Source organism: Lepus europaeus, chromosome 6 (assembly GCF_033115175.1).
Source record: "Lepus europaeus isolate LE1 chromosome 6, mLepTim1.pri, whole genome shotgun sequence".
NCBI classification, from domain to species: Eukaryota; Metazoa; Chordata; class Mammalia; order Lagomorpha; family Leporidae; genus Lepus; species Lepus europaeus.
Genome location: NC_084832.1, coordinates 85,173,203 through 85,196,221, shown reverse-complemented (window position 1 = coordinate 85,196,221; position 23,019 = coordinate 85,173,203). Strand labels below are relative to the sequence as shown.

General features: G+C 43.1%; 2 protein-coding genes across 9 annotated transcripts in view; one reads left to right on the top strand and one right to left on the bottom strand.

The window, feature by feature from the left end:
* BCL2L13 (BCL2 like 13) overlaps positions 1–10,572 on the bottom strand; it is a 103,962-nt gene extending 93,390 nt beyond the window's left edge. The window contains exon 1 of one of the 6 annotated variants that reach the window (XM_062194450.1): positions 10,484–10,572. The gene's annotated coding sequence lies outside the window, so the exon portion shown is untranslated. The remainder of the gene's footprint in view (positions 1–10,483) is intronic. The other 5 variants (XM_062194458.1, XM_062194460.1, XM_062194459.1 and 2 more) reach the window with 5 other exon arrangements.
* A 9,414-nt stretch (positions 10,573–19,986) lies between these two features.
* The window catches only part of ATP6V1E1 (ATPase H+ transporting V1 subunit E1), a 30,541-nt gene continuing 27,508 nt past the window's right edge, over positions 19,987–23,019 (top strand). For 2 of the 3 annotated variants that reach the window (XM_062194448.1, XM_062194446.1), the window contains exon 1: positions 19,987–20,145. In XM_062194448.1, the coding sequence (XP_062050432.1) occupies positions 20,113–20,145 (33 nt within the window). In that variant the 5' untranslated portion in view covers positions 19,987–20,112. Of the gene's footprint in view, positions 20,146–21,890; positions 21,958–23,019 lie in introns of all 3 variants that reach the window. The other variant, XM_062194447.1, reaches the window with a different exon arrangement.

Sequence of the window (23,019 nt, the reverse complement as noted above, 5' to 3'; positions counted from 1 at the left end):
AGGAGGCTCCTGGCTTTGGATCGGCACAACTCCAGCCTCTGCGGCCAATTGGCGAGTGAACCATTAGATGGAAGACCTCTCTCTCTCTCTGCCTCTCCTCTCTGTGTAACTCTTTCAAATAAATAAATCTTTAAAAAAAAAAAAAGTTCTCTAGCACGTGAAATGCTATCACACAGTAGGGAGACACTTCAGTGAGGTAGAGAAAACATGTCAAATTTAACAACATATCATAAAAATGAGGGGTAGGCATTTGGGTCAGGTAGTAAGATGCCCCTTGGGATGTCCACATCACTATCCAAGGGACTAGTTCCAGTCCTGCCTCTTCCACTTTGATCCACTTCCTACTAGTAAGTGCCCTGGGAAGGGGCAGATGGCTCAAGTACTTGGGTTGTTGCCACCCACAAGGGCACAAGGCAGAGTTCATGGCCCCTCCTGGCTTCCATTGCCAGCATTATGGGAAAGACCCAGCAGATGGAGATCTCTCTGCCGTTCAAATAAACAAACCTTAAAAGAAAAAGGACATGGGGTTAGCACTGTGGCATAGCAGGTAAAGCTGCCCACTGCAGTGCATGCATCCCACACAGGTGCTGGTTTGAGTCCTGGCTGCTCTGCTTCCAATCCAGCTCCCTGATAATGTGCCTGGGAAAGCAGCAGAAGATGGCCCAAATGCTTGGGCCCCTGTACCCATGTGGGAGACCCAGAAGAAGCTCCTGGCTTTGAATCAGCCCAGTTCCAGCTGCTGTGGCCATTTGGGGAGCGAACCAGCGAAAGGAAGATTTCACTTTCTCTCTGTAACTCTGCCTTTCAAATAAATAAATAAGCCTTTAAAAAAAAAAAAAAAAAGGACAAAGACAAACATGTTTGGCATTTTAGTTATAAACTCATCAGACCTAAACACAGCCATTCTACAGTATAAAATATCCGTTCAATTTCTAACTTAGCTTGTGAAACTTGCACAGTAACAAAGTAGCTCATTCAGGCCTGTGGCTGTGTGTGTAAGAACAGAGTCCAGATACACTATTAGCTATCTAGTACATTTGTATTAAATTATAGGACGAAGGCACTGAGAAAATGCCAAGCTGCAACAGGTCATGTCTCTGAGGGCATTCTAGGAAGGGCACACCCACTTCCTTGGCAGCATTCTGCACTGCCTATACAGCATACAGCACAATGAAATCCTGCATCTCTCACACATATCATAAACAAAATTACAACTGCACAACGCTTTTTTTTTTTTTTTTTTGACAGGCAGAGTGGATAGTGAGAGAGAGAGAGAGACAGAGAGAAAGGTCTTCCTTTTTGCCGTTGGTTCACCCTCCAATGGCCGCTGCGTCCTGCGCATTGCACTGATCCAAAGGCAGGAGCCAGGTGCTTCTCCTGGTCTCCCATGGGGTGCAGGGCCCAAGGACTTGGGCCATCCTCCACTGCCTTCCCAAGCCATAGCAGAGAGCTGGCCTGGAAGAGGGGCAACCAGGATAGAATCCAGCGCCCCAACCAGGACTAGAACCCTGTGTGCCGGTGCTGCAAGGCAGAGGATTAGCCTATTAAGCCACAGCGCCGGCCAACGCTGCTGTTTTCTAAAGTGCTTCTCCATGTGTTGTCATGGCAATCTTTAATGCTAGAAAGAAAAGTTAAAACTCTCAATAGCTAAGTAAGAGTGCAAACACTTGGGGTATGTGTTGTAGTGCTGTTAAATTGCTGCTTGGGAAGCCTGCATCCCCTATTAGCATGCCTAGGATCAAGTTCCACCTCTTCTTCCAATCCAGCTTCTGATAATGCAGCAGAAAATGGCCCAGGTGCTTGGTTTCTACCACCCATATGGGAGATCTGGATGGTGTTCCTGGCTTCTGTCCCAGCCCTAGCTGTTGCGGGCATTTGGGTAGTGAAGCAGTAATTGGAAGACTCTAACTCTCTCCCCCTCTCTTTCTGCTTTCCAAACAATAAATAAATAAATCTTTAAAAAAAAAATAGTGCAAGCAGTTAATTAGGTGTATCCTCCTGTAACTCAGACCTTAATTGCGTTCATTCAACACATATGAGGATACCTCAAAAAGTTTGTGGGAAAATGAAACATTAATTTTGGTGCAAAAAAAACTTTGAAATCCATGCACTTTTTCCATAATAGACATTTTTCATGAACTTTCTGAAGCCCCTTTGTATGCATGAATTTGAAAATATTTTGGCAGCAAATAAACTTATCTCTTAATTCCATTTTCCATGAACTTATGGAAGTACCCTTGCATTTACTGCATACCATGCAATGCAGCAAGTTAGAGTAAAACAGAGGTAAACACTAATACAAATGGGGGAAGAAATGGTAGAAAAACAGGGTGGTCTTTCTAACATCAGACAACATATTTTTGAATAAAGCGGCAAACTTGTCAATTCTGAGAATGGGGGGAAGAGGAAGGATTGGATGAAAAGCAGATGTAACCTGGATGTCTCCCAAAGCTTTCCTGGAAGCAAAGGACAACATTCAAGGTCATTCCGCTACTGCTTCAGCAACAGGTATTGTGTATCTAAAAGAAAAATATTACAAGCTTCCATTTAAGTGATGAGAAGGGCAGGTACTTTAACTCTTTGTCTAATAGAACCTTTTGGAAGTCAAGTAAGACAAAAGTGTTCTTTGTATCAAGAAACTAAACAACTTGTATGACCTTACATAAAAGCTCTACTCTTATGCAAAATTAAACTTTAAAAAGTTTTTTTTTTTTTTATTTGAAAGGCAGAAAAACAGAGACAGATGGAGAGATCTTCTACCATTTGGTTCATTTCCCAAATGTCTATGAAAGCCAGGACTTGGTCAGGCTAAGCCAGGAGCCAGGAACTCCATTTGAATTTCCTGTATAGTTGATAGAAACCCAAGTACTTACTTCAGCCACCTGCTGCCTCTCATGGTGCATGTTAACAGGATATGAAGCAGAGTAGCTGAATCAGTCAGATACAGGATGTGGGTGTCCTATACAGCAACTTCATTATTGTCACAAATGCCTGTCCCCAGACATATCTGTTATCTATCTGGGTTTTTCCCCCTATTGGGTTGCAAGCTGTAGCTCAAAAGAATAACCTGAGGAATAAATCCTGTGTTGAGCAAGTATTGTGGCACAGCAGGTTAAGCCACTGCAGGGGCACCTGCATCCCGTGTTGTGGTGACTGGTTTGAATCTTAGTTACTCTGCTTCAGATCCATCTCCCTGTTAACATGCTAAAAGGCAGAGATAATGACCCTAACACTTGGGTTCCTGCCACCCACATAGGAGACCAAGTGAGTTCCAGATTTCTGGTTTCAGCCTGGCCCAGCCCGGCTGTTGCAGGCATTTGGGGGATGAACAAGTGGACAGATCTCTCTACCTGTTACTCCCTCTCTGTGTCACTATGTATCTCAAATATACATTTGAAATAAAATCCTCTTCAAATACATATCTAAAATAACAAATCCTGTGTTTAAGCACTGATTTGGTGACATCTCCAAAACCTGGCACAAATGAAATGATGCTCCAGTAATAAATGTAATGCCCACAATTTTACTCTTTTTTAAAATAAAGTTTTATTATGAGTAGTAGTGCAAATTCCAAGAGGCTAATGCTGCAAGAATTAGGCACATTTTGTAAACCACCATGATAAAGTATGTAGCAACTATTAAATGCTACTATAAATTCTTATGAAAAACACATATGCAGCAACTCAACAGTCTGTCATATTTGCTCCCAAACTTGTGTCATCAAGAAAAAAAAATTGTGGCATTTGGTCCAATACTTAAAAGATGCTGCTTCAGAAGCCTGCACCCCATATTAATGTGCCTGTGTTCTAACTCTGCTTACAATTCCAGCTTCCTGTTCAAGTACTGGGGTTCCTACAACCCACATGGGAGACCCAGATTCAGTTCTGGACTCCTGGCTTTGGCCTGACTCAGTTCTGGCTGTTGTGGGCATTTGAGGAGTAAACCAGCTGACAGATTTTACCTTGTGTATGTCTGTCTGTCTCTCATCTCTCTTGTGTCTGTCTCTCTCTCTGCCTTTCAAGTAAATAAAAATTTTTAGGAGCCAGCATTATGGCATAATGGGTTAAGCCGCTGCCTGCACTGCCAGCATCCCATGTGAGCACTGGTTCAAGTCCCAGCTGCTCCAATTCTGATCCAGCTCCCTGCTAATGTGCCTGGAAAAGGAAAGGAAGATGGTCCAAGTCCTTGGGTCCCTGCATCCACGTGGAAGACCTGCATGGAATTCTGGCTCCTGGCTTCAGCTTGGCCCAGCTCTGGCTGTTGTGGGTCATTTGGGTAGTGAATCAGAGGATGGAAGCTCTCCCCTCCCCTTCCCCTGTAACTCTGCTTTTCAAATAAATAAATCTTCTTTTTAAAAGAGTAAATACTTATTTAAAAAAAATAGAACATTTTATCATCCATCTCAGACATGCTAAATCATATCCCCACACACACACACACACACACACACCAGAAAAGTCAAACATTTAATGAAGGAATAAATGTAATTTTTTTTTTTTTTGACAGGCAGAGTGGATAGTGAGAGAGAGAGAGAGAGACAGAAAGGTCTTCCTTTTTGCCGTTGGCTCACCCTCCAATGGCCGCTGCGGCCAGCGTACTGCGCTGATCCCAAGGCAGGAGCCAGGTGCTTCTCCTGGTCTCCCATGGGGTGCAGGGCCCAAGCACTTGGGCCATCCTCCACTGCCTTCCTGGGCCATAGCAGAGAGCTGGCCTGGAAGAGGGGCAACCGGGACAGACTCCGGCACCCCGACTGGGTCTAGAACCTGGTGTGCCGGCACCGCAAGGCGGAGGATTAGCCTGTTGAGCCACGGCACCAGCAGAATAAATGTAATTTTGCATAAGACTTTAGATAACATAGAGATGAGACAGCTACCTGATACACAAAAGTGTAATTAAGTATCATCAACCCAGGCCAGCATGTAGCACAACAGTTAAATCACTATTTGGGATGCCACATCCCATATATGAGTGCCTGTTACTCCGATTCTGAACCAGTTTCCCGCAAAAGCACTCTGGGAAGCAGCAGATGATGATTCAAGTACTTCAGTCCATGCCATTAACAAAGGAGATCCAGCTTGAATTCCTGGTCCCTGGCCTTCAGTCTGGCCAGGCCCTAGCTGTTGTGGGCATTTGGGGAATGAATTAATGGATGGAAGACTGTCCATCTCTCTCTGTCTGTAGCTCTATTTCAAATGAAAATAAATTTCTAAAGAATATTAAACAGCAGCAACACTAAAACCAGAAATACAAAAAGAGAAGGCCGGCGCAGTGGCTTAATAGGCTAATCCTCCACCTTGCAGCGCCGGCACACCGGGTTCTAGTCCTGGTTGGGGCGCCGGATTCTATCCCGGTTGCCCCTTTTCCAGGCCAGCTCTCTGCTATGGCCCGGGAAGGCAGTGGAGGATGGCCCAAGTCCTTGGGCCCTGCACCCGCATGGGAGACCAGGAGAAGCACCTGGCTCCTGGCTTCAGATCAGCGTGATGCACAGGACGCAGCAGCCATTGGAGGGTGAACCAACGGCAAAAAAGGAAGACCTTTCTCTCTCTCTCTCTCACTATCCACTCTGCCTGTCAAAAAAAAAAAAAAAAAAAGAGAATACATACATAGTTGCGTTAGTCCAAGAAAAAAATGTTCTTTAACACGAAACAATCTAGTCAAATTACAGCATCAACAAGTTATAGGGGAAAAAATTTTCATCCTTGCAGTCAATGAAAAAAGCACTAAGACTCAAAAGCTAAAGACGGGGGATATAAACTGACTTAGGAATCAAAGGGACTACCCTGGCAGAGACTATATAAGTTAACTATTACACCAAATTTGCAACAGGGAACTGCAATCTGTGTTGCTGCCTCTCACTGTTCTGATTCTATGTTATTACTGCAATTCTCAGCCAGCAAAATAAAGTAATAAAAATAAAGGAATAGTGTTGAATAAAAATAAAAATGTCATCATTGGAAGTTGAGATCACTGTGTACACACAAAACCCAATGACTCAACTAGAATTACTTTTATCCACATTTACATTTAAAGCTATGTTTCATAATACAAGAGAAAAAAGCTCTTTCCTTTTCCTCCTTGTCCAAATGCAATTCTTAAATATAAACCCAGTTCATGTTCTGGGATTTCTGCTGTGCGAATAAAACAAGTGTGTGCTACATTTGTAGCCAAGAATATTTACTGTTTTAAGCTTAGTTCATTTTTATAATTACCATATCATCATTCAAGAACTTGATTTTTCACCAGTGTCCAAGAATACTCTCAATTACACAGATCTGATCCATTATTTTTTAACTGTGCTAGCTTACTATTTTGCATGATGGTTCTTATCTTGGGTTCTGTGTTTTATAAGAACATGCAGGGGTTCCTCTGGGGGATACAGTCACAGAATTGCTGGGCACTGACAACATCAATATATATTCCCAGAGGCTAATGTTCGTGACCGTGCAAATTACACTGATGACCCATGTTTCACAGGTACCACTTCCCAACCCGGTCTCATATTCACAGCAACACAAAGAAGATGTTTACGAAATGAAGTAGTTATGTATGTCATGTGCCTTGGAAACAGGTACAAAACAGGCTTTACTCTGCAAGGTAATAAGTATAGTATGACACAATCTGGTTAAAATGTAAAACAAACATGAGGAATACCATACAACTAGGAGAGAGCAAATCAAACTTCACAACAGTTACCTCAGCAGTACAAACTTGGAGGACAAGAATAAAAGCACAAGTTTTTATTTTATAACTCTCTCCTTTGCTTGAAGTATAGTTACAATATTAAATGCTGTCACAAACAAAATGGAAAAAAGTTAACACAAGCAGTACTCTCTTGTTGGTATGCTTTGACACCAAACACCGGAGGCAATTCTGCTTGCTACCCAGGAAGAACTGTTCTCCTGGAAGAATGACATGGCAGAAACTGAGTGGCGCCACCTGGTGGTGTGCGGAACACAGTCTGTATACCTATATATGGCACCACTGGGAAGGCCTGTCCCAACCCACAGACAATTCCCACTGAAACTTGAGAAATGATTTTACATCCTAAAGCTCAGAATTATGAAAACTATTTCAATCTCAGAGGTTTACAGACACCAGGTTTTCCTCAAAAACTCAGGTCAATAAATACATGGCATTCATATACTGTCACACATACTAACTTAGAATATCATACCTATATTGTATTCTTTAACCTCTTAGAACCAGAACAGAAACATCTTAAAACTTAACACATCTTAAATAGTTAAATATTTTCAGGAACCTCTTTGGTTTTTCTAAAAACATTTCCTTTCACTGAAATAAAAATTATAATGTAGTAAAATTGTTAAAACAATCACTAACAAACATATCTATAATCTTAAATTTATAAGGACAAAAAATTTAAACTTTCAAATAAAAAATACAGAACTAAAACATTAACAAAGTTTCTTGGCTATCAGATCTTTTAGTCTCAGGGTACTCTTAATAGGTATTTTTTTTAAATTAACATAAAGTCCAGTATAATGGTAATTTCTAATCCATACTTTATTAACTTCTATTAAATTCTAGGACTTTTTCAAAAGAATAACCCTAATAAAAATTATGAAAGTGCAAAAATTTACCAGGCCCTGTTGAGAAATGCAACTGAGTAAGAAGGTGTCATTTTTAAAACTCAGCAGACACTAGTTCTCTAGTGTTGACTATCTTTCTCCAGTTAAACATGCCTAACTGAAACACTAGTTTAATCTGTTAAGAGTGGCCCCCAAATACATCCACTCAGCAGTTGGCATTGGCAGATAATGTACTCACATAAGAATGTCTCACTCCCCCTCCTCTCTCACAAAATTTCACAATAATTAGTCTTCCCAAGTGTGTACACAGGTTGTGAAAAAGGAAGACATAAAATTCAGTTGCATACTCTGTTACCCTACTAGGTATATGTCAGAGAAAAATGAAAAATACATGTTGACACAAAAACTTGCACATGAATGCACAAAGCCGCAAAAAGGGGAAATAGCTGCTCATCCACTGGCAGATTAAAAACATGGGCTATGTCCATAGAATGAATATTATGTAGCCACAAAAAGGAATGAAATGATACCTACAACATGAACTCTGGAAACAATGCTAACATACTAGGTGAGACTGTTTATGTGAAATGGCCAGACAATTCACAGAAAAAAACTCAGAGAGAAAAAGTAGCTAAGTAGTTGCCTAGGAAAGTGGGAATAAATAACAAGTACAGCAGTTAAGACACCACTTAGGATGCCCGCATCCAGTATCAGAGGGCCTGGGTTCTGGCTCCTGGCTTTGGCTGGGTCCAGCTATTGCAGTTGTGGGCATTTGGAGAGTGAACCAGTGGACGCTGGATCTGTCTCTTGGCCTCCTAGCGCACAGTATGCGTGTGCTCTCTGCTTTTCAAAAAAAAAGAATGTGCTAATTGGTATGCAGTTTTTTTGGAGGGAGTGATGGCTGCACAACTTTGTGGATATAATAAAATCTAAACTGTACAACTGTGTCATGTAGTATATTAGTAACTTCTCAATAAAACTGTTTAACAATCTGCTACTCTGAAAATAAGCCCCCTGTCCCAACTCTGTTATATATATTAAGCAAGAACTCTTGGTGACAACTTATTTGGAAGATAAGAATCAAAATCAAGTCTGAAATATGAGAAAAGCAAGATTGAAATACTGTTTAAAACTCATTTTGTATGTCCAAAATATTTCATAAGAAAAATAATTTCAAAAACTTGGATTATTCTTGAAATCACTAGTCCTCAAAGCTTTGTATGTACAACTTTTTTTTTTTATTTTTATTTTTTAATTTATTTGACAGGTAGAGTTATAGACAGTGAGAGAGAGAGAGACAGAGAGAAAGGTTCACTCCCCTAATGGCTGCTATGGCTGGCACTGCGCCAATCTGAAGCCAGGAGTCAGGTGCTTCTTCCTGGTCTCCCATGCAGGTGCAGGGGCCCAAGCACTTGGGCCATCCTCCACTACCCTCCTGGCCCAAAGCAGAGAGCTGGACTGGAAGAGGAGCAGCTGGGACTAGAACCCAGCGCCGGCTGGCGCCACAGGAGGAGGATCAATCAAGCGAGCCATGGCACCGGTCCAGTATGTGTAACATTTAATAAACACTAACAGTGATATATTACTGAACACACTATTTTTTTCCTTTACAAAACTGTATGGACTCAATCTTGCACATCCTACCACTGAATTCAATTACTAGCATACAAGTCTCCACATTAAAAAAATGAGTTTTTAGAAAAAATATTTATGATAGTACCCGACCAGAAAAAAATAAATTTCAAAATCTTTAACTGCCTTGTAGCAAATGAAGAGTAGTTCATAATGGCTAAATATTTCCAACTCACAGGGTACATTTACCCAACCGCATGTAGGAAGTACATGCCTGCTTAATTTTCTGGAGGATTTAAAAAAAAAAAAGTATGTGAAGGGTGTGGCAACTCATCCAAGGTCACACAACAAGTCAGGGCAGAGAGCAAAATTCTGGTTTACACCAAACCTAAACGGGAAATTTTACTGACAATTTTGCAAAAGTATTTTCAGTCTTGTTTTACATCATAAAGCAAAAGAGGGTACTGTCAGTTTCGTTCAAAACTCTCAAGCACGGTGGAATAGCTATTTTCAATAAACAAACATTTCTACCGGGAGTGGTTAACAGCTAAACAAAGTTATCAGTCAACAGCATGTGTACAACTGGCCAGATTTGTCCGATTTTCACCCCTAGGTTAAAGCCCCAAACAGAAAATCTAGGTATTCTCCCTCACAGTCGGTTATGAAGGCAAGAAACTTGGGATCTCTGTGGCTGTGGAGCGGATAGAAGCAAAGGAAAAAACGACTACGTGGGAACCGAATTGCCTCCAGGGTTAAAAAAAAAAAAAAAAAAAGCAGGCTTTACTGGAAAACGAATGGGTGTCAGAACAACAGGGAATTAAGGCTGGGAAACAGATTTCTAACAATCTGTAAGAAAAAACGACCAGGGCTGGCAGCGTTAATAACCCATAATCTATAATCTTTCTAACTGAATCGTATGAAAAAAAAAAAAAAAACCACTCTTCTTTGACCAAAAAGAAGCCCACGTTCCGCAGCCTGGCCCTAAAAATAGACCCGGGTTTTGCACGTGAAGCCATTCGTGGGGAAGAGAAGCACTGTAGAGCAAGGGCGAGTTCTGAGCGGCGGGCGGGCGGGCGGCGCAAGCGGCAGCAGCCGCGCTCAACAAGCGGCTGCAGCCGGACCACGCTGGACAAGTCCGGTGGGACGCCGACGGGCCGCCTCGGGGGACCCTCGGGTGGCGAGGCACCGTTCACTTACATACACACGTACGTGCACACGTATAAACACACCACAACACTCACACGTCGTCGGAGCCATGGGCGGTCGGTGGTTCGGTATAGTCTGGACACCTTCCTACCCAGACCCAAGTGAAAGTCGCCGCCTCACCCAGTTCTACCTGCCCGAAATCCCACTCCCCTCACCTGGCCCTGGCCCCTAGCCCAGAAGAGATGAAAGAGGCGGCGGCGGCGGCGGCGGCGGCGGCTGTTTCCAACAGGGTCCCTCAGCGGCGGTGGCTGCTCCGACCCGTGGCCCTAATCTACCGCCGCCGCCATGTTGGAGGGTGAGGTCACCCCGCGTGCTTCCGTCACCCCGGCGTGCTTGCGTCACCGCCGGCGTCCGGGCGGATCAAGGGCGCCGGAGAGCGCCGGAAGGGGGCGGCTTGTTTATTCTGAGCGGAAGCGGGCTCGATCGGGATATGGAGGTTCCTTCAGGCGGAAGTGACCTGAAGAACCAACCCCGCCCCTAGTCGGTTCTTCCCAGGCGGTCCTTAAATCTGTGATTCCCGAGACCAGGGAAGTTCCTGCTCCCTAATTCATTTCCAGTTACAGGGTCTAGGAGAGCAGCTGGGATAATTGAACGGCTAATCCCTGTGCAGGGACTGAGTGTATCAGTTCTACAGACGTGTTACTAAGTTTCAGTGTGTGCAAACGGGTTACATAAGTCAACAATTAAAGAGCTGCGAAGTCGCCAAACCCATGTCTGGGAAAGATGGTACTTGAAGGGGGAATCACTATAGCAGAGGGAACGTCCCGAAGGCACTCCCACAGCAGCGATCCATTCCTTGTTTTAAGATTCTTTTGAAAGGCAGCGTTAAAGAGGGATCTTTCATCCCCTGGTTCACTCTGCAAATGGCTGCAATGGCCAGGGCTGGGCCAGGTTGGTCTCCCACGTGGTGCAGGGGCCAAGCACTTGGGCCACGTTCTACTGCTTCCCACTGCGTATTAGCAGGGAGCTGTATGGGAAGTGGAGCCACGGGGACTCCTACCTGTGCTCATTTGGGATGCTGCATTGCAGACAGGGGCTTGAGCCCTGCACCACAAGATCAACCTGAATTGAAGACCTCTCTGTCTCTACCTCTCTCTGTAATTCAAATAAATAAAATAAATCTTTAAAAATAGATTTATATTTTATTTGAAAGGTAGAGTTAGAGAGATAGAGAAATCTTCCATCTGTTGGTTCATTCCCCAAATGGCTGCAATAGCAGGAGATGGACCAGATTGAAGATAGGAGCCAGGAACTTCCTCTAGGTCTCCCATGTAGGGAGAGTGCTTGGGCCTCTGCTACTTTCCCAGGCATTAGCTGGGAGCTGGATGGAAAGTAGAGCAGCCAGGACTCGAGCCAATGTCCATATAGAATACTGGTGCTGAAGACGATGGCTTTACCTGTTAAGCCACGCACTGGCCCCCTGGCTGTACCTTTAAGGTCTATACTGTTTTCTATATAAATTTTTTTTAAACAGTCTTCCGCTAGGAAATTCTTCCTGTACTTTATTTATTTATTCATTTATTTATTTTTGACAGGCCGAGTGGACAGTGAGAGAGAGACAGAAAGGAAGGTCTTCCTTTTTGCCGTTGGTTCACCCTCCAATGGCTGCTGCAGCCGGCGCATCGCGCTGATCCAAAGCCAGGAGCCAGGTGCTTCTCCTGGTCTCCCATGGGATGCAGGGCCCAAGGACTTGGGCCATCCTCCACTGCCTTCCCGGGCCATAGCAGAGAGCTGGCCTGGAAGAGGGGCAACCGGGATAGAATCCGGTGCCCCAACCAGGACTGGAACCCGGTGTGCCGGCGCTGCAAGGCGGAGGATTAGCCTGTTAAGCCACGGTGCCGGCCATATAAATTTTGTCTCAATAAAACTTTCCCAAGAAGTCAAATGTAATGCTTCATTTTTCTTTACAATTGGGCTATCAATTTAATATATGATTAGGTTCATTTCAGATTGATTTCAGTTTGGGTTTTCTTTTTTAATTTTTGTGAAGGTATACTGTAAGAATAGATATGTATGTCAATGGAACTGAATAGAAAGTCCACAATTGTCAACCAATTTTGAACAGAAAGAATTTTAAAAGTAATGTAGTCCTCTTACAGAACTTATGTGACTTTAGTAATAGCAATTTATGATTTGGGGATTTTTTTGACAGATTTTAATAGATAATAAAGTGTTCTTGCCTACAGTCTGTTATAACTATGGAATCTACATTCTAGTTCCAGTTGTTTTATTCATTCACATTCATTGATTTTTTTGGCAAATACCTGCTTTGTCCCAGGCAGTGAGCTGAATGCTAGCAAAAATTGATAGGTCAGACATGATCCCTGTTGTGAAGCTATCATCCTAGTTGGAAAACCAGGGGGAAAAGAAAACAAAAGTGTAAAATGGTTGCATGTACCTGTAACAAACAGGCTAGAATACATAAATGAAAGGGTGGTCAGGAAAAGCACCTGACCTGACCTGACCTGAAGGAAAATATTGTATATAAATAAATTATTTTAAAGATTATTTATTTGAAAGCAGAGTTACAGAGAGGCAGAGGCAGAGAGAAAGAAGTCTTCCATCTGCTGGTTCACTCTCCAAATGGCTGCAAAGGCCAGAGCTAAGCCAATCTGAAGCCAGGAACCAGGAGCTTCCTTTGGGTCCCCCTTATGGACACAGGGCCCAAGGACTTGGGCCATCTTCTACTGCCTTCCCAGGCCACAGCAGAGAACTGGGTTGGAAGTGGAGCAGCTGAGATTTGAACTGGTGCCTATATGGGATGCCAGCACTGCAGGCGGTGGCTTTATCCACTATGCCACAGTGCCGGCTCTGATAAAGGGAAAATTTTAAGTTTAGACTTGAATGAAAACAAGGTATATGGAGGGAAAGAACTTCTCAGGCAAAAAGCTTGATGTATGTAAGGAACTGAAAGGAAGCCAGGAAAGCTAAGAGGCAGTGAGCGAAAGGAAGAAGAGTGATGAAACAGGCAGTAGGCAAAACCAGAACAGGTTGGCATTGACAGAGGCCCAGCTGGAAGGTGTTCGGGAATGAATAGAAGACACCAGAGGGCAGTAAACTGGGGAGTGACCTGATGCCATCTAGATTTTTTAAGATTTACTTACTTGTTTTCATTTTATTTGAAAGAAACAGATCTTCCATCTACTGGTTCATTCTCCAAATACCCACAATAGCTTTGACCAGGTCAAAACCAAGAGCCCTGGACAACATCTGAAGCACCTGTGTGGATGGCAGGGTCCCAACTACTTGAGCCACCACCTGCTACTTCCCAGGGTCCACATCACCAGGAAGCCAGATCAGAAACACAGGGGCTGAGAACAGCACTCTATCTGGGGAGATGGCATCTCAAGCAGCACCCTGGCATCTAGGTTTTAAGTCACTCACATATTTGGTTGGAAAGAGGCAAAAAGTACAGGCACATAAATTAGTTAGTATTTTCAGCTAGATTTTTTTCTCTTAAAATTAATCCCAATATTTAAAAGCAAAGATAATTTACATTTATCCATAAGTCTTTCCCTCTCTGTGCTCTTCAGCAAACAAACTTAAGAGTTAGCTCATCTGTACTGTTGAATCAGTTTCCAGTTAACCAACATGCAAGTAGATGAGATCTTGAGTGAATAAGCCCTGTTCTTGTTGACAAACCAATAGGAATCTAGGCCAACGATTTTGGAGAAGCAAAATCTGCTTTAAACAAAGTTTTTCTTCAAGAACTAAGCTAAGATAGAAATTTGCTTTAGAAAATCAGCAAAGGCTCCATCATTACACGCAGAGTAGGCCCTCTGTATCCACAGGTGCAGTCAACCAATTATAGATTGAAAATATTTGGAAAAAAACCAAAAGTGCTGCACATGAACAGACTTATTTCTCTTATGATTCCCTAAACAATACAGCACATTTGCATAGTATTTGCATTATACTGGGTATTGTTTGGTTATTAGGGTATTATTTGAGGTAGGCTGTTGGACATGCATAGGTTCTATGTAACTACTGTATCACTTTATCCAAGGGACTTGAACACCCACAGATTTTGGTATCTAGGAAGGGTGCTGGAACCAATCCCTCAAAGATGCTGAGGGATGGCGTCTCATAGTTTGTTTTTCACTGCAGAGATGTCTGCAAAGTTTACCACATTCTCATCAGACAAGGGCTGGCTTGCTCCTTGGTGATTCAGCAAAAACACCGCAGAGGCTGTCTCTGCAACAAGCAGGAACAAGGCGAAAGAAGAGGCTGCTCCAAACAGGATATTAACTATGCAATTTACTTAAAATGAGGTCCTAAAGTAAATGTGACAAATGCTAATTGTTAATTTTAGAAGATAGTGATTTTTTTCTTTATACTTTTTGTATTTTAACTTATTTATTTTCATTTCTTTGAAAGGTAGAGAGACAGAGACAAATACAAATCTTCTGTTTGCTGGTTCACTTCCCAAATACCAGCAACAACCAGGACTGTGCCGGGACAAAGCCAGGAACTCAGAACTCAATCCAGAACTCCCAGGTGTCTGACAGGAACCCAAGTAATTGAGCCAGCACCTGCTGCCTCCTGGTGTGTGCATTAGCAGGCAGTTGGAATGGGGAGCAGGCAGGGCTGGAACCCAGGCCCTCTTCGTATGAGGGCATTAAATGGGATTAACTGCTAGGCCAAATGCCCATCCCACTTTTTTGTATTTCCTAATGTTTCAAAATAATAATAAATATCAACTGTTTTCCAAAAACAGAAGATAGTTGATTTATACAATGCTCTTCTATTCCAAGTGTTAGATTGTTTCTTGCATTCCCCAAACCCAGTCATTTGCAGGATACTGTAAAAATACATGACAATGGGGCTGGTGCTGTGGGTAGAGCCACCATCTACAGTGCTGGTATCCCATATGGGCGCTGGTTCGAGTCCCAGCTGCTCCACTTCCAATCTTGCTGTCTGCTATGGCCTGGAAAAGAAGTAGAAGATGGCACAAGTCATTGAGCCCCTGCACCCGCATGGGAGAACTGGAAGAAGCTCCTGGCTTCAGATTGGTGCAGCTCCGGCCATTGTAGCCAACTGGGGAGTGAACCAGCAGATGGAAGACCTCTCTCTCTCTCTTTCTCGGCCTTACTTCTCTCTCTATGTAACTTTTTCAAATAAATAAATAAATCTTTTAAAAAAATACATGGTAAGAGGGACTGTAATCCAAATGAGTCAATACCACTTTATCCTGACCCAGAAGCACTACGGAAACATCATAAATCTGTCTTCCCAGACAGTGAAGAATGAAACTGTTATGCCCAGTTCAGTTGTCCCCAAAGACCACCAAGGAGCTGATATTGCTGTAAAGCACACGAGAGTTTTATTGCAGGTCCGGGCCTGGACTCTCAATCAACACCGATGCAGTGGGTCTGAATTGAGAGCCCCGACCCTTCAGTTAACAGGGTTTTCATAGGGTTTTCAGAGACATTATATACATCATGGTACCATTTAGCAAATCATCTCATCCCGAGGGAAATTCAAAGGACATCTCTTAGAATTGATTAGTACATCCAGTGGCGGGGGCGGACCTATTAAAGGTGGTTGGATGGCTTTGGGGTTGATGCCTTTTGAATTGATTGGCCGAAGCATAGGGTCCGAGCTGCTGGGGTGTACATGCTGAACTGCAGGGTCTCAGGTAGCTATCAATCACCTTATCTGCACTGAGAAGACACCAGGAACTCTACGTATTTCTCTGTTATCTGTTAATCAGCTGTTGCTAGGAGAGTTTATTGCAAGGAGAGTTCATTTATTTACTTTTAGGAGCTTCTGGCTTAGGGTTCAGGGCCTGGTCAGGCCCAAGTTACAAGATGGAGGCCTAATTTAAAATAGTTACACCTTGATCCTGGCTCAGGTCTCACAAAACCATTAATGCAAAGACTAACAAAATGAAACAAGTGATTCTATTGTCTGGCTTAGCCTAGTTGCTGAGAATATTGATTGATTTAGTATCATTTGCATGGATTTCTATTGCTGTGTTAATTATACTGTCTTGTGCCTAAATCCTTCCCTTGTCCAACATTATTAGTCTTGTCAAGTACATGTACCAATCTGTCATATATTATAAGGAATGTTGTACACCATACAGCTGAAAAGAATTTGGCAACAGGTATTAAGAGCCTTAGAAATATTCGTACCACTCTCATTTAAAGGAAAAATTAGGGGCAGGCATTTGGCACAGCTGTAAAGGTGCAGCTTAGGACACCCACGTCCCATATCAGAGTACCTACTTTAAGTCCCAGTTCCTTGGCTGCTGACTCTTTCCTGCTGGTGCATCCTGTGGGAAGCAGCAGATGGGAGCTTAAGTAGTTGGGTCCCTAAAACCCACAAGGGAGACCCATATTGAACTCTGGGCTCCTTTTTTTTTTTACAGGCAGAGTGGACAGTGAGAGAGAGACGGGTCTTACTTTTCTGTTGGTTCACTCCCCAGTGGCCGCTGGCACACCGCGCTGATCCGAAGCCAGGAGCCAGGTGCTTCTCCTGGTCTCCCATGTGTGTGCAGGGCCCAAGGACCTGGGCCACAGCAGAGAGCTGGACTGGAAGAGGAGCAACCGGGGCAGAATCCGGCGCCCCAACCCTGGGGTGCTGGTGCCGCAGGCAGAGGATTAGCCTATTGAGCTGCGGCGCTGGCCCTCTGGGCTCACCTTAAGCCTGGCTTATCCCTGGCTGTTGTGGGGATTTAGGGAGTGAACCGGCAGATGAAGATCTGTCTCTGTCTCTATCTTTCAAACAAAATGAGGAGTACTTTTTTCTTTTTAAATAAGAGGACAAATTTACACATAGGTAGATCTCTCTCTCCCTCTCTCTCTGAAATTCTTTCAAAATAAATCTTTAAAAAATAAATACAAATTTTTAAAGTGTATACATTTTTTAAAAATATTTATTTATTTATTTGAAAGGCAGAGTTATAGAGGCAGTGGCAGAGAGAGTAAGGTCTTCCATCTGCTGGTTCACTCTCCAAATGGCCACGATGGCCAGAGCCAGGAACCTGGAGATTTTTCCAGGTCTCCCACATAAGTGCAGGGGCCCAAAGATTTGGGCCTCCTCTTCTGGTTTCCCAGGCCAAAGCAGAGGGCCGGATCTGAAATGGAGCAGCCAGGACTTGAACTAGCACCCATATGGGATGCTGGCACTGCAAATGGCAGCTTTACTTGGTACACCACAGCACTGGCCCCAAAAGCGTATACTCTTCGACCCATAACTCTACTACTAGCATGTACTCTAAAGATAAAGAAGTTTTCAAAAAACTTTTGCTTATGGTGTTGGGGAAAAATAATGAAGTCTGGAGTAAATCCAAAGAACAAGAATGCAAACAAGCCCAGGGGGATTTCTGTCCTAATTGTCCTCTAAATTAGTTCTGAGAGTGGTGAAAAATGTATTCTCAGAAGAATTCCAAACTTATGAAGATATTTTACACTAAAGATATTTTACATTAAGTGTGGATTTCACACAGCGACCACCTTCCAAAGGGGGACAAAAGAATAATTTAACATTGGCAGAAGCTAACAAGCACTGCTTCATTCAAGTGATCAAAAACTGACAGCAAGTCAAAAATGTTGACAGCATGTATGCTTGATTAGACAGATGAACATGATCTTCCTCCCCCAAACCCAAAATCCCAGCTAAAAATGACAAGAATTCCAGAAGAGGCACATCCTACTTATATACCTAACCAGCACTCCTCAAAACTATCAAGGTATTCAAAAACAAGTGTGAAACTGTCACAGCCAAGAGAAGCGTAAAAAGACATGACTAAATGTAATGTGGTTTTCTGGATGGGATTCCGGAACACAAAAAGGGCATAGGGTGAAAACTGATCAGAATAAACTCTGGATTTTAGTTAATACATTGACAAAATACATTTCTTAACAAAATACATTTGTTAATTGTAACAAATGTACTGTAATAATGTAAGATGTTAATAATACAGGAAACTGTGTGAGGCAGAGAAGGCTATAGAGAATCTTTAGGGTCTTTTTTTCTTTTTTAATTTCATAGGCAAAGAGTGTCCACCTGCTGGTTTACTCCCCCATATGCTCACAAGCTCTGGGTTAGGCCAGGAGGCAGGAATCCAGCTAATGAGCCATCACTGCTGCCTTCCAGGGTCCATATAAGCTGGAGGCCAGAGTCAGAAGCTGGGCTGTTGGTGTCCAAGACGGGTTAAATGCCAGCACTGTAACTCTGTTCTATCTTGCTCAATTTCTCTGTAAAGCTAAAACCATTCCCAAAATAAAATCCACTAATAATTTTAAGAAGCAAATTTATTAAACAAATTCATAATTTATTTGAGCAAAGTAAAACAAAAAATTATATAATATTAACGTATTATAATTACACATAATAAATGACTCTAATGCAAGGTGTCAGGGGCGTAACAAATCTTCCCAGGCAGATGAATCAATTAATTCACAAGCTTTTATTGGGATTCTGCTCCCGGGCGAGGTTCACCAGTTCCAACAGAGCAACAGAGCGGGGGCCGGGGAAGTCGAGTGTCAGAGGTTGGGAGGGCTCCTTTTATAGATACAGGGCGTGGGGGTTAAAGGTTGAGACAGGTCTGATCCTCACTGGTTGATCTTTAGGCACCTGTGGGGACCTTGACAAGGACTTTTCTTCCCCGGAAGTACAAGTAGGGACTCTCCATTCCCAGAAGTATAGGCCTTCTCTCCTTGCAGATCCCAAATCTACCATATAACACAAATATATAATAACATAATATTATATATAAATGTGTATATATGTATATATTTCCAAGTCAGGAGGCTTCCAGAAACAGAGAAAGTTCTGAGAAACTCTAAACAACGAAGTTCTCAGACAGCATTTATAGAAAAACGGAAGTGAGGATAGAAAGCGACTTAACTGGTGACAGCTTAGTCAATCAACCAGTCAATTGGTTACAACCTAGTTAATTGGCTACAAGGCCTATTGCAGGCCGGCGCCGTGCCTCACTAGGCTAATCCTCCACCTTGCGGCGCCGGCTAGTGGAGGATGGCCCAAGTCTTTGGGTCCTGCACCCCATGGGAGACCAGGAGAAGCACCTGGCTCCTGGCTTCGGATCAGTGCTGTGTGCCGGCCGCAGCGGCCATTGGAGGGTGAACCAACGGTAAGGGAAGACCTTTCTCTGTTTCTCTCTCTCATTGTCCACTCTGCCTGTCAAAAAAAAAAAAAAAAAAAAAAAAAGCCTATTGCAACCAACTAAAGCTTAGTTACTGTGATTAATCTATATTGATTTGTCCTACTACAGGTGCCCAGTTCAAATCCATGGCTTCCCATAGCAATAAATAAAATATTTATAAGCTTTTCCCATTAACGCTAAGAAAGGAAAATTACAACAAATTCTGGTTTGGTTATTAATAAAATATTTAAACTTTAAAAAAAATGCAAGGGCTGCAGGGTTGAAGAAATCCAAACAGCTCAACTAATTTGAGACCCAGGAGCTTCTCTTCCTCTATCCTTCCTACGGCAAATCAGGCGGTTCAGGAAAACTTAACAGTGGTCACGAGCTAGGAATTAAAAGGACTCCGGCGGAGCCCACTGCACATGCGCCTGTCACAGAAAGCGGGATGGGGCGGGGGGGGGGGGGGAGGTGGGACTTCCCTGGCCTTACTCTCTTCCCATTGGTTGAGAAGGCTCATAGGGATGGGCTGCGCGGTCACCCAGAAGGAACCGGAAGCTTGAGTTATAAGTACAGGGAGCCGAAGGGCGCTCCGGAATTTTCCTCTTCTGTTCAGTCAGCATTTCGTATCGTGCCTGCAGTGGGGACCATCGGCCTAGTATCGCTTTCGCCATGGCCCTCAGCGATGCAGACGTGCAAAAGCAGGTGAGAGTTGGGTTAGTTCTCGGAGGTGGAGGGCTGGAGTCTGGCTCGGGGGTGGGGGGGTTGGGGGGGGGCGCGGGCGAGGACCTGCGGGAGGGTCCTCACCCCGAGTCCCCGGGTCCTAAGTTACTCCGCAGTTCAGGTGACTTCTGCTCGGGTTTTGCGCCCTGCCTGCTTGCCTTCTAGCCGCCTGCTGAAGGCCATTCCTCGTGGGCGGCCGCCTCGGCTACTCGCTATGCTTAATGGAGCTGAGATTTAGGTTGAAAACAGCGTCTACTTGATATTTAATCCTGAAGGAAGGTTTTACGGCCTACGAAAGCGAAGAAACTGCGTGGGGAGGGAGAGCAGCTCCCAATGTTATTTTGAGGTCATTGTCTTTAAGAAGTGTTCATCTTCCTCTTGGTGGCGTCTCCTCTGTCGTAATTAATCTAGTTTGTGTGTTAATATTTGTCAAACACAAAAGCTCTTTTTCCCTACGTTTATGAGCCCCAGCACCTGTTTGGGACTCACCTGTAGGTGAGTCAGTTTGTGGATATTGTGTGAAAGTCGTGAGCATACATGTCCACTGTGAAAGGTTATAATCAGTCCCGGGAAACTAGTTTTTAAAAATGTGCCCTGCCTTCAAGTTTGTGGGTATTAGGAATATTACAACGCAGAGGCCTCTTTGGAGAATGTGGCGGCGTTGGTGGATTTGTAACTAACGTGACAAGTGGTTTCCATCTGTCTTGCCGATAGCCTAAAACCAGGGTCCTGTATTTGATTGCTGGTAGGTTTTGAGAGAAGGTAGTTTAAGGCTGCGGTTTAATATCCGTGTAGTTGAGAGAACTAACCCTCCCTCCTCCTTTCCTGAAGTAGAGCACAATTCTCTGACTAAAGCACACTCACCGGCTCATGAATTTTCTTAGATGAGCAATAAAAAGGTCTTTTGTTCGATATTTCCATTCCCATGAAAATGTCTTTCCGTTTTTTTTTTTTCTAAACCTAATATGCACTAACGAGTGAGGTATTTCCTCATTAATCACAAAGGGGAAATGAGGATGGTAAAAATACCATCTATGGAGAAGTTTAAGGAATCCTCTAGAACAGTGGGGTTTTTGAATATTTGTCACTGCTTCTGATTTTTAGTGTAGGAAAAACTTGATGCAGTGGAAAGGTGCAGTGCCTTCTAAATTGTCTCAGTTGTCACGATACTAATTTTCATCCTCTTATTCCTGTTTTCCTGCCTTGTTATGTTTATTGAAGACTGAGGCGTCCTCAAATGTAGTGTGAAGGTAATGCCGTGTATTTTCTTGGGATCTAGACCAAAAGATTGCTTTTTCCTTATATAAAATTGAAAGGGTAAAGAAATTTTGTCTGTCTTCTCTGCTGTTCCATGATTTGTGTAACCTTTGTGAGCAGCACTTTTTTGTTCACTGTACTCTCACAGGTGAATAGGACAAGAACCTAGGAGGTGCTTTATAATCCAGAATTCCCTGGCCTTGTCCCCATTATATTAAAATATTTGTACATATTTGCTTTTCTATGTGAGGAGTGTGATCATTTATTTCATCAAATTTTTTAAGGAATCCAAAAAACTTAATTACTGGGTTAACAGGAAGAAGAAAGTATTGTTGAAAAGTCAGTTGTTTTCTGCCTTTGGGATGGAGTTGAATATCTTTAAGGGGTTGAAATTATTTTTCTTCATAGAACTCTTGGTTGACTGTAAATATGCTTCTCTGACCTGCGTTAAAATCTGTGTTTTGCTCTAGGCTATGCTGTTCTGGTCAAATCTGGTAGCTGAGAGTACAGCAGGAGTGATAAAAGCAGATAATACAGGTTTGAATCAGGGTTCACCTTTAAAGGCCAAACTTGTCTTGTAGCATTTATAAACACCACTTTTGATTATTGTACTTAAACTACTTTAAAAATTCCAGGGGCCCACGCTGTGGTGGAGTGGGTTAAGCCTCTGCCTGTGGCACTGACACCCCATATGGGTGCCAGTTCCAGTCCCTCCTGCTCCTCTTCCAATCCAGCTCGCTGCTGATGGCCTGGGAAAGCAGTAGAAGATGGCCCAACTGCTTGGGCCCCTGCACCTATGTGGGAGGCATTGATGAAGCTCCTGGCTCCTGCTTCAGATCCCTCCAGCTCTGGCCATTGCAGCCATCTGGGGAGTGAACCAGCAGATGGAAAACTTCTCTCTTTTGTCTCTCCCTCTCTTTGTTTGTAACTCTGTCTTTCAAATTAATTAAAAATTAATTAAAAAATATAAAATGCCCATTTAAAATTTTTTTAAAAAATTAAAAAATATAAAATGCCCATTTAAAAAAAAAATCCAGACAGAGTGAGCTTAGTGAGGCTTCAAACTGCATTTGTAGAGATGCTATTCCTCACCATGATCACATGCATACCATCTGTGGGGGCTAATTCCTTACATGAGGTTAGTGATTTTCCATACATAGAGCTGTGGATTAGATGCTCCACATATTTCAAGGCCTGCCTGCAGTTTTATAACAGTTGAAGTATCAGGCTAGCAATGTTGCATAACAGGTAACACTGCCACCAGTGGTGCAGGCATCCCATATGGGTTCTACTTCAAATTCAGTTCCCTGCTAATGTGCCTGGGAAAGCAGCAGAAAATGGCCCAAGTTCTTGGGCGCTGTATCCACATAGAAGGCCTGGAAGAAGCTCCTGGCTCTTGGCTTTGGGTTGGTCCAGCTCTGGCTGTTGCAACCATTTGGAGAGTGAATCACCAGATGGAAAATTGATCTCTCTCTCTCTCCCTCTATGTAATTCTGCCTTTCAAATAAATAAATCTTAAAAAAAAAAGATTGTTTTTTAAAGAAAAAAGTTGAAGTGTCTATACCATAGGCTCTAGTTATAATTTTTTGGCACCTCAAA